At 37.1% G+C, this 15,345-nt stretch overlaps 1 protein-coding gene across 8 annotated transcripts in view; it reads right to left on the bottom strand.

Annotated features, from left to right (window-relative positions):
• CDIN1 (CDAN1 interacting nuclease 1) overlaps positions 1-15,345 on the bottom strand; it is a 173,807-nt gene that overhangs the window by 134,432 nt on the left and 24,030 nt on the right. For all 8 annotated transcript variants that reach the window (XR_004645508.1, XR_004645509.1, XR_004645507.1 and 5 more), the window contains exons 2-4: positions 7,946-7,991; positions 7,010-7,074; positions 3,175-3,235 (exon numbers count right to left, since the gene is read on the bottom strand). Coding sequence is in view for 5 of the 8 variants with exons in the window: in XM_034768938.1 (XP_034624829.1) it covers positions 3,175-3,235; positions 7,010-7,074; positions 7,946-7,991 (172 nt within the window). In the remaining 3 variants the exon portion in view is untranslated. The remainder of the gene's footprint in view (positions 1-3,174; positions 3,236-7,009; positions 7,075-7,945; positions 7,992-15,345) is intronic.

The raw sequence follows: 15,345 nt of genomic DNA, 5'->3' as shown, positions 1-15,345 counted from the left end.
CACCAGAGCTGCTATATACTGTAATGTACCTATGTAATATATTTCTCATCAATTTTTACAGTTTCCACTGATTAAATATATATTGACTCATAAAGTATTACCATTACATCAATTGTCAGCAGATGCAGGAGTATGTCATTTAAATATTAACTATCACATAAAAATGGCAGCTTGATTGTTTGGAAGCAGTAATATGGTGCTAGTTATTGCCACAGTTCTCTAATGCATTAGGCAGCACGCACACACACACCCAAAGAAACCCAAAAAACAAAATAAAAACAAAAAACACGCAACAGAAAACACTGCCTTTCTTATGTACCTTACTGTACAGCCAACAACAAATAAGTTCTTTAAATAACTTTCCTTTCTCTATAATTTTTTTATTTATTTCTGATCTAAAGAAAAAAATTATCTGAATTGCAAAGGTGCATTAGTACAGTATGGCTAAAGGGAGATTTCTAGAATCAGAAATTATATCCATCATATGTAAGTGAATGGGAATATCATGGGTAGAAGAAGAAATGCAAACAAAATATATAAAAATTAAGAATACTAATACTGTATTACTTTGCTCTGATGAGATGCTCTTTTGTGATAGTTCTCATGCAATATAGCAAACCCAGTTAATTTACCAAGAATTCTTACTAAACCAATTATTTCTTTATTCAAATAGAATAGAATACATTTAAAGCCTTTGGCTTTCATAAATAGCAAAAAGGCATGCTTTGCCAATAATATAAGGTAAATCCCCTATTATATGTTAACTGTATCATCAGGATGTGTAGACACTTCATAGACCATTAAAACCTTCTAGTAACTGATAGGTAATGGCTCATTTGCTGACTGCAGCAATGTACAAGAGACTGAAACTGAAAGAGAAGCCATCCTTTCTTGCTAATATAACATGTAGAACTTGCTGCTATTGCAACACTTAATGTTCACAGTGTCACATCATTTTTAATGCAAACACTCATTTTCTGCCTTACTCCTATGTTTTCTATTAAAGTGCAACACAAAAACACCATACATTTCATTCTGTCCCTTTGAGGGTTCCACAAGCAGTTCCAAGTCAAATCAGATATTGTATTGCTATTATTATTGTAAATAAATATTTCAGAGTTTAATGCAGAGGTGCCTCAAATTGTGGGGCATGGAAAAACATTTGCAGGGGGTGAGGGGCGGGCGAGTGGCAATGCCCCACTCAGCAGAGCTCAGTAGGGTGATCAGATAGCAAGTATGAAAAATCGGGACAGGGGATGGGGGGTAGTAGGTGCCTATATAAGAAAAAGCCCCCAAAATTGAGACTGTCCCTATAAAATCAGGACATCTGGTCACCCTAGGGCTCGGCCAGCCCCCACAGAGGTAGGGAGGGAGTGCCACCTTCACCCCCTGATTCACCTCAGCAGGCCTATCAGCCTGTGCGTCACTGTCAACATCTAATAATAAATATATGGAGATATACCTATCTCATAGAACTGGAAGGGACCCTGAAAGGTCATTGAGTCCAGCCCACTGCCTTCACTAGCAGGACCAAGTACTGATTTTGCTCCAGATCCCTAAGTGGCCCCCTCAAGGATTGAACTCACAACCCTGGGTTTAGCAGGCCAATGCTCAAACCACTGAGCTATCCCTTCCACTCTTAAAAAGCAACAGAGGGTCCTGTGGCACCTTTAAGACTAACAGAAGTATTGGGAGCATAAGCTTTCGTGGGTAAGAGGTTCTTACCCACGAAAGCTTATGCTCCCAATACTTCTGTTAGTCTTAAAGGTGCCACAGGACCCTCTGTTGCTTTTTACAGATTCAGACTAACACAGCTACCCCTCTGATACCTTCCACTCTTCGCAACCACTGCACCCAGCACTGGCTCCGCCCCAAGAAATAGTCACACATCCCTTCCACCACTCTGAAAATCTGAAGGGAGAGGGCCAGGTATTGGCCCTGCCCTAGTGGTGAAGCCTGATTGCAAGGTAGAAGCAGCACACTGCTGAGGAAGCTGTGGCTGTGCCATTGGTAAGTATCTGTGTATTTGAAACTTACAGGTGTAGGTAATTTACTTAAAGCTGTGCTAAGGTCTCCATTAGCGTACTCATAAACCTATCATGCATACTTTTGCATGTGCCTATTTTTGTCTGGGTTGAGGGGCACAACCAAAAATTGTAACTCAAGAGGGTGGGGGGGAGGTAAGAGAAGAGACACAACTCAGTTCAAAGAGTTTGCAAACTGCTGGTTTAAGGGCTTGATATTTCATTTCATTTTTTCTAGTAGTCTCATTACCACTATTATGAACTTTTTACATCTTCATTCAAAGTAACTATTGGAACATACTTTTTTAATGCAAACAACTCATCCTGTCCCAAACAGATTCATACCACAGTTACCAAACAATATCAATATACCTCTACCCAGACATATAACACGACCCGACATAACATGAATTTGGATATAACGCGGTAAAGCAGTGCTCCGGGGGGGGCGGGGCTGCGCACTCCGGCGAATCAAAGCAAGTTTATTACCTATAACGCAGTAAGCTTTTTTGGCTCCCGAGGACAGCGTTATATTGGGGTAGAGGTGTAAATTAGTTACTGTCTCGTTAAAGTGGCAAGTGTATCAAACTTCTGGTATACAAAGTTTTCTAAGATATTGACATATTGAGTGTTTAATTTGCTTAATTGCTTTATATTAATCTGTCTTCCTTAGCCATTCCACTAATTTGTATAAATGGAAATAGAAGCGTCAAGGAAACGAAATGCTTTTAACCCTTAACTATAAAATCATGGTTTTGGAGGGGGCAGGGGAAAGAAGGAGAGAGTTTAAACAAGAAACTCTAATCTCAATATTAGTCTACATGTCTTTAATCAACATGGGTATTTTAAAAATAAACCAGCATGTTAAACAGCACTTGTTTTACTCAGTTTCTCTAAAATTTTCAACAAAATAAAAATTCCAGAAGCCTCTTACACATTTGCCTTGAAGTTAGAGACTAATTACATTAACTGATTTATTAATAAATGGGGCTCTTTGTCCAATTATTGGACGTACTAACAGACTTGGGAACAATTTCATATGTCTAATGTGCCTTGAAACCATTTTTTTTAGGTTAATTACATTTCTAAGTAAAGTCACTATAGATATGCCCCTTAGGTTTTACACAGGAAGATTTTAAAAAATGATTACCTCATTGGCTAGCTCCAGTAGTACAGGGGCAGCTGCATTTTTCATCACCCCACTCAGGTACCTAGACAAGACAAAGCCAGGTAAATCTGCAGTGGCAAGAAAAGGCCATCTTCAACACTTTAGAAATACACAGGGGACACTTTCTCTTGGGCAAATGTCACACACAGCCTGGCTAGAAAACACTAGTTTAAAATACTTATTTCCAAAAGATTCCCTATCATTAACTTTCCATGGTTCCCTCCTGCAGATGTGTAAGATATATCAACCTCAGTTAAGTACTTATTAAAAATACAATGAGTAAGCCAAGAAAATCGTCTTTCAAAATTGTATTTTTGGCTGAATGCCATATAAACAAATTATATCTGTATTATTAAAAGATGCATAACACAAGAAATCTCTACTATCCACAATGAAGATTTGGGGCTCAACACTATCTTTAAATGCATATGCATGCATCATGTAGCTACTGTGCATGTGGGTACAAATATGCAAATGCAACTACTGATTTTACCAGTTAGGCAGCAGTCTCAAAGCTGTGATGCAAGCTTTCTGTATTTAGACTTAACAATATCAAATGAATGCCACAAAAGGAAAAGAAAAAGACATTTTATTATCCGGACTGTACGTATGGGTGGTGAAGTTTCTGACCACTCCCTCACACTGACTAAACCGCCTTTTTGCCTCCTTATTATCATTATTGTTTGATGTTTATATTGCAGTAGTGCCTAGAGGACTCCTTCAGGATTTGGTGGGAAGGAATTGTGTCACTGGCAGTTCTGAGGGGGCCAAATGGCGCTTAGTGGCTACACCCTAAAGGATGGGAGTGGGAGAAGAGTCATAAAAAGTAATGTAGTATGCAACCTCTTCAGAAGATCAGTTTTGTGATAACTGTGTCTCTGCACAAAATCTAAGACTAGTTGGATAAACTGCCAGAACCTCCCATACTGTAAATCAATCAAATAAAATTAAAAAAATCTGTGTCCAGGAAAAGCAGAAAAGTGGTTTCTAGTGGTTGGACAATGACAAAGTCAGGAAGTCTGAGGTTTGTTGCTGACTCCAATAACAGCTTGCTATGAATGGGTCAAAATGTATTTACGCCTCAGTTCAACCATCTGTGAAATGGGTACAACAGCATTTACCTACAACTCCTCACAGGGGTATTGTGAGTTTTAACATCTGTAAAGCATTTTGAGGTTCATTCATGACAGGCATGATAGAAGATCATCTTATGGAAAAACATTTTCAGCTGCATGAATAACTACTTAAAAATTTCCCAGTATACAGATGAACACATATCATTTGTTTTGGTGAAACAAAAAAGAGTTCTCAAATTTTCAGATCAGTAACACTCACTCAACACTGACATCCTATAACTTCATACTACCTGCTTATTCCACTGTCAGCAGTAGCTACTTTCTTTAATCTATTACAGGCCAAAAGCATCTCTAGCCCTGATGTGTACTTTATTATGAACTTAGTGACTTCGTGTCTTGAAGACACACACTGTGCTGAGGTGGACTGCTTCATGATGCTGAAAAGCATCCTGGTCTTTCTGGTAAACAGCTTCCAATTTTACCCACCTCCAAGATTACTTCAGGATTTGAGCACAGAGTTGAGCACAAATCAACACCTACACTCAGCAGCACTATTACCTGTTCCCAAGCAGCACCACTATTCCAATCAACCAGGACTAGTACCATTCCATCAATGGGAACCAATGATTATTACAGACCAGTCTGCCGTGCTACAAGTGTAAACTATGGCAAATTTGTCTTCCAACACCAAGCCTACTCATCTTAACCCTCAACCACATCGTTGACAGGTGTCAATCCTGTTGCTCCTCCCAGTTCCCTCCTAGTTGGCGGGCAGATATTCACCCTGTTGCAGGCAGAAGCAATTTGCCCTTGTAACTTACATAATGTATTATTTATAAAAAGAAAAAGCTGAAGTTCAGACAAGCCTTCCCCGCACAAGGATGCAGAATAATTGTTCTTGCTTTGTCTCCAAGAAAGAAATGAACACCTCATAGAAGAAAGCCAGCACAAACTACAACAACATTGAAATTAAGGTCCTTTTAGAAAATCATGCTTACTATTTTTGTACATGGCATTTTGGTATTATAGTAACTGGAGCATTAAAAAACACTATACTGAGATAAAAGTTTCTTCAAATGTTACAATAAAAAAAATGTAATATATGCACCCTCATTTAAATTTTTCTGCCAAGTATTCAAACTCTATTTAACTACTTCAGTCAGACAAATCTTTCCTTACTTAGCCCAAAATACCCACATGGAATCTATTAAATTAGTAGATTACTCACCAAGCTGTTTTAGTACATTTATTAACGTATTTTATGCAGCTGAGTTAAAATTAACAAGACAAAATAATTGGAGAAAACATTTTTTACATCATTTCCACTACCATCAAGCTTCAGACATGTGAATTTGTTATGCACTACCATCATACTTGAGACTGTACAAAACATGAGGAAGATAGGGGGCCAAATCCTGCTTGCCTTATGAAAGCAGACTACTCACACGAACCATCTTACTGGCACCAATGCAACTACTGCTGCATATAAGGCAAGCAAGGATTAGTTCCATGTTTCCTGCTCTAAGACACTTATAATAAAAATAGACAAACACTACACTGGGTGATCTGGAGACACATTGATCACAAAGTGGTTAAAGTGTTCTAATAATAACACTTCTCCGAACATGTTGAAACAGTCACAGTTAATGTATTGTTATTTATTGAAAGTATACTAGTGAAAATTAATTAGAAACAATATTATGTAGTAATAGTGTGAATTTGAAAGATTTTTTAAAAATATCCTTCCTAAACAAGAATCAATACTGGGACAGGCAAAATGTGACCATTGTAATGTGATAAGGCAGTGCAACTATTTTTCAAAAGAAAATAGCAAAATATGGTGCGTTAGATTTTCTTCCTTCATGTCTAATATTACGAGGTTGTCCTTAGTTCTAAATATGTGACTTTGCAGAAACATTGAGACTAGCTAATTGTTTACAAATGAAAGCTTTTTGTTTATTTTCCTCATTCATAAAGATATTAAAGCATAAATACTAGACACCTATAATCACAATCTCACTTGCCATGAAAGCTCTTCAGATATGTCAGTCTACATAGTAATATTTTAATTGTATCTCTCTACCAGTTATCAGTATGCCCCAATTATGTCATTGATATGTCTAAAGAAAAGTCAGTAGAAGTAAGACAAAACCATAAGGTGTTAGCAATTACTATTTATTAACTCAAGATGCATACAATTGTAAAATTATTTTGTAAAATGACATATTAAAGGTTTTCATTCCTCCTTAAAAGGTGTTTCTGACATTCATGTGGTTTTAAGTTTTAGTTCACACATGTTTACGTTATATTGGTAAATACATTAATTTAATATGCAATTTTTTACATAATAAAGTGTCTGTAGCTTAAACAACAAAAACATTTATAACTGAGCAGGCCCCCTCAATTTGGGTAGTTTTCGCTCACCAATATAATTTATATCATCAACCTTGGCACGAAATCTTATAGCTTTCAGAATAAGGCAATACATAATACTAACACATGTGCTCCAAGAGATATAATTTTGTCATCTTGTCTTTAAGCCTAGAAATTCTGCTGCTAAAACTGAAGAGACAACTTCTGACTCAAGGATCTTTCACTGAAATTATCTTAGGGTACTTCCACCATCCTATTTGTTAATTTATTTTTATATGAAATTAGCCTAATAACCTGATTTACTCAATTATAATTACAATTAGTAGGAACTACAATACCTTCGAGTGGGATGGGAAGGTAGGTCATACCTTTGGTAGTAAGTTTCAATAGCCTCAGCAGTGTGATGCTTTGCATGTGTTCTTTTGATTTGTTTCTGAGAAGAAAGAAAAAACAAAACCAGAGACTTTTATGATGTATCACATCAGACATATAAAGCATGAATGTCTGAGTGCATGCTTTTTGGCCACTGTATTCAGCTTATAAGGGAAACTGAATTATATTTTGAGAATTCTATATAGAAATGGTTTTTCATCTATCCATTGAATAGAATGTCTTCAGACTGTACTGCAATGTACCATATATGTAAAAGCCAGTAAGGTCATAGTAATTGAATCTAAATAAGTTTGCTGAGGTCTGCAGAGGGCAAAGAAAAACTTGTTCTCTCTTTCAACCTTTGTATTAATTTTCCCTCAATTCAATTCCATCTAAGTCCTCTGCACTCTAGTTTTACAATTCAATTGCCATTTTTAACCAGGAAGAGCATTGCTTAAAAACAACTTATTTGAAAAACCACAAAAAGTAATTCCACAGAGACTTGCCACTTGACTGACACCTGTCATCTCATGATAAATGACTCCATTTTCTGCCTCTCTTGCCTTCTGCCACTCCGGCAATGGTCATTTATCATCATCTCTGTCAGCAATGGAAAGCAGCACTGACAGTGCAAGTCAGCAAACATTTAGCACATGGAACCACGCAACACAGGGAAATTATTATTGTCAGAATAATAATGGTTTAGCATAATTTATTACAGGTCCACCAAATAAGCAAAGGCTAGATGTTATTAGACAGATGGATGGGTAGGCTTGGCAGCCATCCACTGAGACTCAGGCGGTGCTTGATGTGGAAAAGGGAACATCCTCCAAACCAATCAGAAAGCTGGCAGTTCAATTACAAAGAAATAAAGGGACATTCATCATTCAATTAGGCACCTGTCAACCCTCACAAAGGAGAAAACTTCTAACCTGGTACTCCTGGGAGAAGATGCTCAGCAGAGTGGACTGCGATTGACTGGAACAAATAAAAGAAGGACAAAGTTAATTACTGGAGTGCACTGCAAAGAAACAAAAGAGAAGGGAGCTTCAAAGGTAGGCCTGCTGCCCTGTAATCTAACAGAACATGAAAACAAGTGTGGAAAAGTTGTTCCAGATGAACACCTCAGACAAAGGCTTCCTGCTGCTAGGTCAAGGAGAGAGAGAGTATGAGGGAGGGGAGAAAAATATAGCAAGAGTTTCAAAGCAAACTAACATTGTTTGGGTGATTCTTTTTCAGCTTCAGAACCCACAAAGTCATATCAGTAGCATGTAGTGGAGTTAAAAGGGAGGGGAAGAACGAAAACAAAGCAAATTTCCATTAATAATTGATGGAGTTAAATTCCATTAGCAGTTGGGAACATGCCGCTTGTTCATTGGCAACATATTGAAATTCATTTTGTTAGCAGCAAGGGAACCTCTTCAGTAGCTGTCTCATATTCAGGGTAGAAACTTAGCTCTCTGTCAGAAGTAGCATATGGGACTACTGGAACATTCCCACTGAAACTGATGTGCTTTGAAAATAGAAACTTTCACAGCAGGAAGCTGAGATTCCCCGGAGTCGGTCATTTCCAAAGGCTGCCATAAGCTTCATTCATCTAAGGCGCCACTCAATGTCAAACACCTGGCAATGAAGCAACCTGGAAAACATTCTTCCCAAGTGGGAATTTTTCCCTCAGAATTGTTAACATTTAGAAATGGGACAAGATTTTTTCCTCTAAAAGGCAAATCAATACCACACTGCTACAGTCTTCAATTGTCCTCTGCGGATATATCCAGCTCATCACATCTTGAATACAATTAATTACTTCTGATATATTTTCCTACCAGTTACAAGTTGAACAAATTACAGTTTCAATAAATCAAATTTTATAGTACAGCAAAGCAATATGAATAATTAACAGTTTTCCTTTCATGACTGCATCTACTAAGACATCTTAGATTGTTCTGATATTCAGGAACAAAGACTGAAATCATATTCCTCTCTCAGATAACTCATACAGTTCACTACACAAGAATTTAACAATAACATTATGTCTGTGTCTTTCTACTGTGTTTTACATTGCTGACCCTAACATGGTACAAACTTAAATGTTCTATCTAGATACTTATTAACTCCACTATGGTAGTATTTAAGTGCCTCACGAACAGCTAAAGATAAGGAAGTATTATCAGCATTTTATAGATGGAGAACTGAGACACAGAGAGATTAAATAATGTGTCTAAAATTCACACCAAGTGTGAGGTAGAACCAAGATAAAGTCCAGATCTCCCAAATCACAGGGCTTTTACTACAAGATCATTGTTTCTTTACCTGCCCCAGTCATATCATTATATTTTAATATTAGAATTATAGATGGGTATTAGTCTCTCTAATATACAGTTTTACAGAATACTACTGAATAGAATTATAGAAAAATTTAACAAAGTTACAAGACAGTCAAATGATGCAAATAAATGCATATGAAAATTTCATATTTAACGTATTACTCTTTATATTAAGGTAGAGCCTATAAGATCCAAACAGGATCAGAGTGTCATGTTGCTAGGCGATTGGTTTGTGGATATGGTTAGAACAACAGGCAAGAATGATGCCTTAGCAGCAATGATTTGAATGGATATGAGGGAGATGAGAGGGGTATCAGAAAGATGAGGAGTTTGCAGTAGTTAATATGGGAGACGGTGATGGCCTGCACAAGTCTTTTGATGGTGTGGACGTACAGAAGTGGTGAAGCAGGGATCTCAAGGATCTCATGAAGGAAGCAACAGCAAGATTTGGGCACCATCTGGATGTGAGGAGCTAGAGTGTGTGGAGTCCAACATGACACCCAGATTATGGGCCAGGGGAGGCAGTGAGTGAAAGGGAGGATAGTTGTGTTGTCTACCATGACAGAGAAAAGGGAAGATTGGGAGGGAAGACAAGGAGTAAAGATTTCTTTTTAAAATTTTAAGCTGATAAATCCTATTTTTCTTTAAACAAAAAGGCTAAAGTGACAAGTCATTCTACAGTATGGAGGATATGTACATAAATTAAAACCAGTAAAGACTAATAACAGATGGAACAGGAAGTCTCCTATGGCCACAAATTATTTCAAAAGATTGTAGGCAGAAACCTTAAATCACCTTCAACATCTTATTAAAATAAAATCATGATTTTATTAACCCCCAACATCTTATTACAAGAGCTGAACTTCATGATCCATTATTAATTTTTCTTTAAAAAAAAAAGTGTCTGTCACACAATTTAAATAAGAGAATTGTTTCTCCTTTTCTTGATTGTATGCTCAATGTAAGATTTCTCTTTGATTAGTTCTGATTATATTCTACATCTCTTAGTGACTTTAATTGACTTGCTTCCTCTCCTAATCCCCAACTTTCTTCTACCAGTTCCCTTTCTCCTATCCATGTTACCCCAATTACTGTACTTTCCTGTTTGTTCCCTCTTAGTCTTGCATAACTCGAATTTTGCGTAAGTCTGAAACATATACCCACCCATTATGCAAAAAAAAAACAAAAAAAAACAAAAAAAACAAACAAAAAAAAAAACCCTCCTATTTCTAGCTTACAGAACTTTTTCCGTAAGTGTGAAATTGTGCAAGTCGGGTTTGCGTAACCCGTGGGTGGCTGTCTGTACTATCTAGCTGAAGCTATTTAAGAATGCTTTCAGGGGTGGGGGGGAGAAGAGGAAGAGGATCTACAACTTATGGATTCCTTGGACTCTGTTCAAGGCTGTCAAGCTTGCACTTGAATTAACCTTTTTACCTTGAAGATCATCCATAATGAACTTTCTACTCAGTAGGTATAAACACATATTGACATTTATGCCATACTTTTATCTCCATGCCTGATTAGTTTAATTTTTATTCTTGTCATTACAAAGTTGGATTCCTATGGACAACAGCAGAATGGATTCTAACGCCTCTTCTTTCAACACTTGGAGATGCCTAAATCTTATCTAAGAAACATAAATGGCTTCTATTTTCAAAACTGAAATATCATCTTTAGGCTCCAACTCACATACAACCACAAAGACCTCCCATGTGAAAAATATTATGGGAACGAAGGTTTGTTTGCATACAGGGCTGGGCTCTGAGTCTACTGGACTAAACTATAAATAATCAATGCCAGAGCCAACTTTAAATCTTGTACAAGAGTTAAATATAAAATGCGTTAGGAGAAAAACAGCGGGCATTTCCTGGAAGCAGCAGCTTTTGTTTAAGTCTTCTGGTTGTTGCTACCATCCACAGACACCATTCTGGAAATTTTGAATGCAGTGTATATTTTTTGAGTATCTATGGGACAACAGATAATATGTTGATGCAAATAAAATTATATTTCATAGATTGTCACAGTACAGAATTAGTTTATGTCCATGCAGAATCTGGTAGACCAGAGGATTTCATTAGCATCAGTTCCGATATTCCAGACAGCTCTATATAGAGGATGCTGGCCGAACCAAAGATTGGTCTGTGGCCCGGCTTAAGCTATAGTGTAGCATAGCCTAAATCAAGTTATATCACTCAGGGGTGAGAATTAGAAAATCCTATAAGCAACATAATTTATGCCGATTTAAGCACCAGTGTGGGCAGCGCTATGTCCATGGGAGAGCTTCTCCCACCAGCATAGTTACTGCCACTCGCAGAGACTGGAGTAATTAAGCCAACAGGAGAGCTCTCCAATCGGCTTCAAATGGCTACACTGGAGAAGCTCTAGTGTAGCCATAGCCTTAGTCTTTTGCTAAATACTATATTCAACCGGGTTTCAAAACTAAAAAGAAATCCCTTTGAACCTATGCTACCAATAGTTGCAGATAATTACTGGTAAATTGATTACACTTTGTAATTTTTATTTTTAAATGTATACCACACATAGCATTTTAGTGAATATATAATTTACACTTTGTTAGTTAATTTTCTAAGATTTCAGCAACTGTACATACTCGGGGAATAAATCAAGCTTACCCTTTAGAGACTCTGATTTTAAAACCGATTCTGCCTCTATCCATCCTACACACCTCTCCCCTATATGTGTTTTACTTAAGTCGGTGAAGCCAAAAATTCAGCTTCACGTTTTATGAATTTAACCATAACAGAAAACTCCAATTCAGCATGGATAAACTCCAAACCAATAACTAGGGCCCTACCAAATTCACGGCCATGAAAAACATACCATGGACCGTGAAATCTGGTCTCCCCCCTCTGAAATCTGGTCTTTTGTGTAATTTTACCCTATAATATAGGGATTTAATTGGAGAAACCAACATTTCTCAAACTGGGGGTCCCGACCCAAAGGGGGCTGCGGGGGTGGGGGGTGTGTGTCACATGGTCATTGTAAGGGGAGGGAGTCACGGTATTGCCACCCTTACTTCTGCACTGCTTTCAGAGTTGGGTGGCCAGAGAGCACTGGCTGCTGGCCAGGCACCCAGTACTGAAGGCAGAACCCCACAAGCAGCAGTACAGAAGTAAGGGTGGCAATACCAAACCATGCCATCACACTGCTGCTGGTGGCAACACTCCCTTCAGAGCTGGGCTCCTGTTCAGCAACTCCAGCTGCCCAGCTCTAATGGCAGTGGTGCCAACAGCAGCAGTGCAGAAGTAAGGAAGGCAATACTGCAACCTCCCTTCACTAATCTTGCAAAAAAAACAAACAAACAAACAAACAAACCCCATTTTGGGTCAGGGCTCCTATAATTACAACACCATGAAATTTCAGATTTAAAATATATGAAATAATGAAATTTACAATTTTTAAAATCTTATGACCGTGAAATTGACCAAAATGGACCATAAATTTGGTTGGTCTCTACCAATTACTATTAATCAAACATATAGATAATAAACCAGCAAAAAGCAAAGTGCATCATAGGACAATAATAATAAAGCTTTAGGAAGAGGGGAGGGGGAAGAAAAAGATTTGTGCTACGCGTAACAGACTAAAATAAAACATTCAAGTGGTGTTTTTTATTTTGTTTTAACAGAAGACATTTATTTCAGTCTACAAGAGAAGTAACTTTCATGTTATAAGAAAGAATGTTCCACCTCATTAAGAACACAAAAGTACAGGATAAACATTAATTTAGGAGATATTTGAGCATTTAACAAACAAGACCACATATACAAAAACAAGAAGCTATTGTTTTTGAAGACCCAAAACAACAGATTCAAATTTCATAACACACACATATAGTGGGTCTCCATTATAGGAATTCAAGTAGGATCTCTCTCTCTCTCTTTCAAACTATCCTGCATGGACATGCATTCTAAGTCACAGTCTAGCATAAAACGTTCATAAGCAGATAGCAAGTCTCATTTGGTATATAGTAATTTCTTTATTATTTTTTCCTATACAGACGCTCCTCGACTTACGCAAGCGTTCTGTTCCGGAACGCCTTGCGTAACTCGAATTTTGCGTAAGTCGGAAACATATACCCAACAATTACGCAAAAAAAACAAACAAAAACAAAAAACTTTTTCCATAAGTGCGGATTTGTGTAAGTCAGGTTTGCATAACCCAGGGGGCGTCTGTATAAAATAGTTTGTGAACACTGTGGCAAATATTCAATTTATCTTCAAAACAGACCCTGTATAGGGTATATATTCATGTTGTACCTGTTCCCAGACTAGTTGATTTAACTAATCAACCAGCTGGCAATTTTGAATTTTGTAATTGAACAATCGGAAATTCATTTTCATCAAACATTAACATTTGAGATTAAAATTCACTGTTTGCAAGTATTCGTATCAGTAAAACCTGACCACTCAAATATACATACATGTTTTGCTGGTCACTCAGTTCTAATACTTAGCCACTTAGTGAAGTGCTTTGAGATCATTGGATGAAGTGCTACTAGATAAGTGCTAGATACTACCTGTATCATCCTGAAGGTATTTTTGTTCAAACGATCAGGGTGGATCTGATTTAAATCCCTAGTCAGGAAGACTTGATTTAATCATGGATTTCTACATAAAAATGCTTTTTTGTTGGCTGTTATAACCATAATACGTATTCTTCACAACTCAGAGACAGATGTAGGTTTCATTCTTAGAAGGTACACACTGTACATTTTTAAAGTGATTTATTTTGAAAACTTTTCAGATTAGTTTTACAGCTATAGCAGAAAATGTATGATTGATTGTTTGGTTATTTCATTTACCAAAGATAATTGAAGCAGATATTTATGAAGTCATTGGGTGGTGAACTATCTCCAATTCAGCAGGTTAATCATTAATATTTGGAGGATTTTCTTGCCAGGCTGTATTAGGAAGAGAACATTACCAGACAGACATTTAAATTGTTTTATTTAACTAAAACAAAGTTATATATTCTGGATTTTTTTCTTCAACCGAAAACATATAGTATTTTAACAACACAAGCATACGAATTTTGTTAAACATTCAAGTTTTTTAAAATCAGGTTTGCTTTTGTTAAAATTGTTTTGAACTAAAATAGTTAAATGAAATATTTAAAAAAAAAATTACATCGACTATGTCAGGCAGGTCAACATGAGAAACTTAAAATATTGGCTTCTGCAGCTAACTCAGTCATCTTTACCTTCATTTTTCTGTTTGTTCATAATCTGGAAGAGAAAAACAAGCTTTCTTGCTTTTTTGGGTCCCAAATGATTTCTCAATTTGGAATGAATTAGTCCAAAGGAAGAAAATATTCTTTCTACACCAGCAGAAGAAGCCACTGCTGTTAAAAGTGAGATTATCAATTCAACAGTCTCTGAATCCAAGTGCTTACATGACTTCCACCAGTTTACTGGTGTGACTTTCTTTAACACATCATCAGCAAACATATTACTTGAATGGTTCACCCTTAGCTCTGAAGTTTATTATAGTTGGACATCCAGCAATCATCCCTCCATAATGCCATGTCATAGCCAACTCTTCTTCAGCAGTTAAGGTTTGAGTCCAATGTTGAGAACTTTGGCTGTGACAGTGCCATCTATTTTTTCACGATTTTGTTCACAGACTGTCATCAGATTAGGCCAGTTCTTGATATAGTGCAGTCCACTACTGAGTTCCATCGCACGTCTTGTGAGAGAGTTAGCTTGGTTCCTCCCACTTTTTTTTAGAGCAGCTGCTGCAAAGCGGTTGTTACGGAAGTATTTTGCAATTTCAACAACATTAGCCTTTATTTCTGGAACACTGAAGTCTTTGGCTAGGAGGTGCATCAAATGAGCACTGCAACCATATATTAGCTTGAGACTCTCTTCACTCTCTTCTAAATAATTTCTTCTCATCTTGGATACATTTGCAGCATAGTCTGTGACCAAGCTGCGTACTAGACATTTGATTTTTTTTTTCCCCACAGTTTGTTATAGCTTCTAC

Source organism: Trachemys scripta, chromosome 4 (genome assembly GCF_013100865.1).
Source record: "Trachemys scripta elegans isolate TJP31775 chromosome 4, CAS_Tse_1.0, whole genome shotgun sequence".
NCBI lineage: Eukaryota > Metazoa > Chordata > Testudines > Emydidae > Trachemys > Trachemys scripta.
The sequence above is the reverse complement of the archived record's forward strand: the minus strand, read 5'-3'. Positions and strand labels throughout refer to the sequence as shown.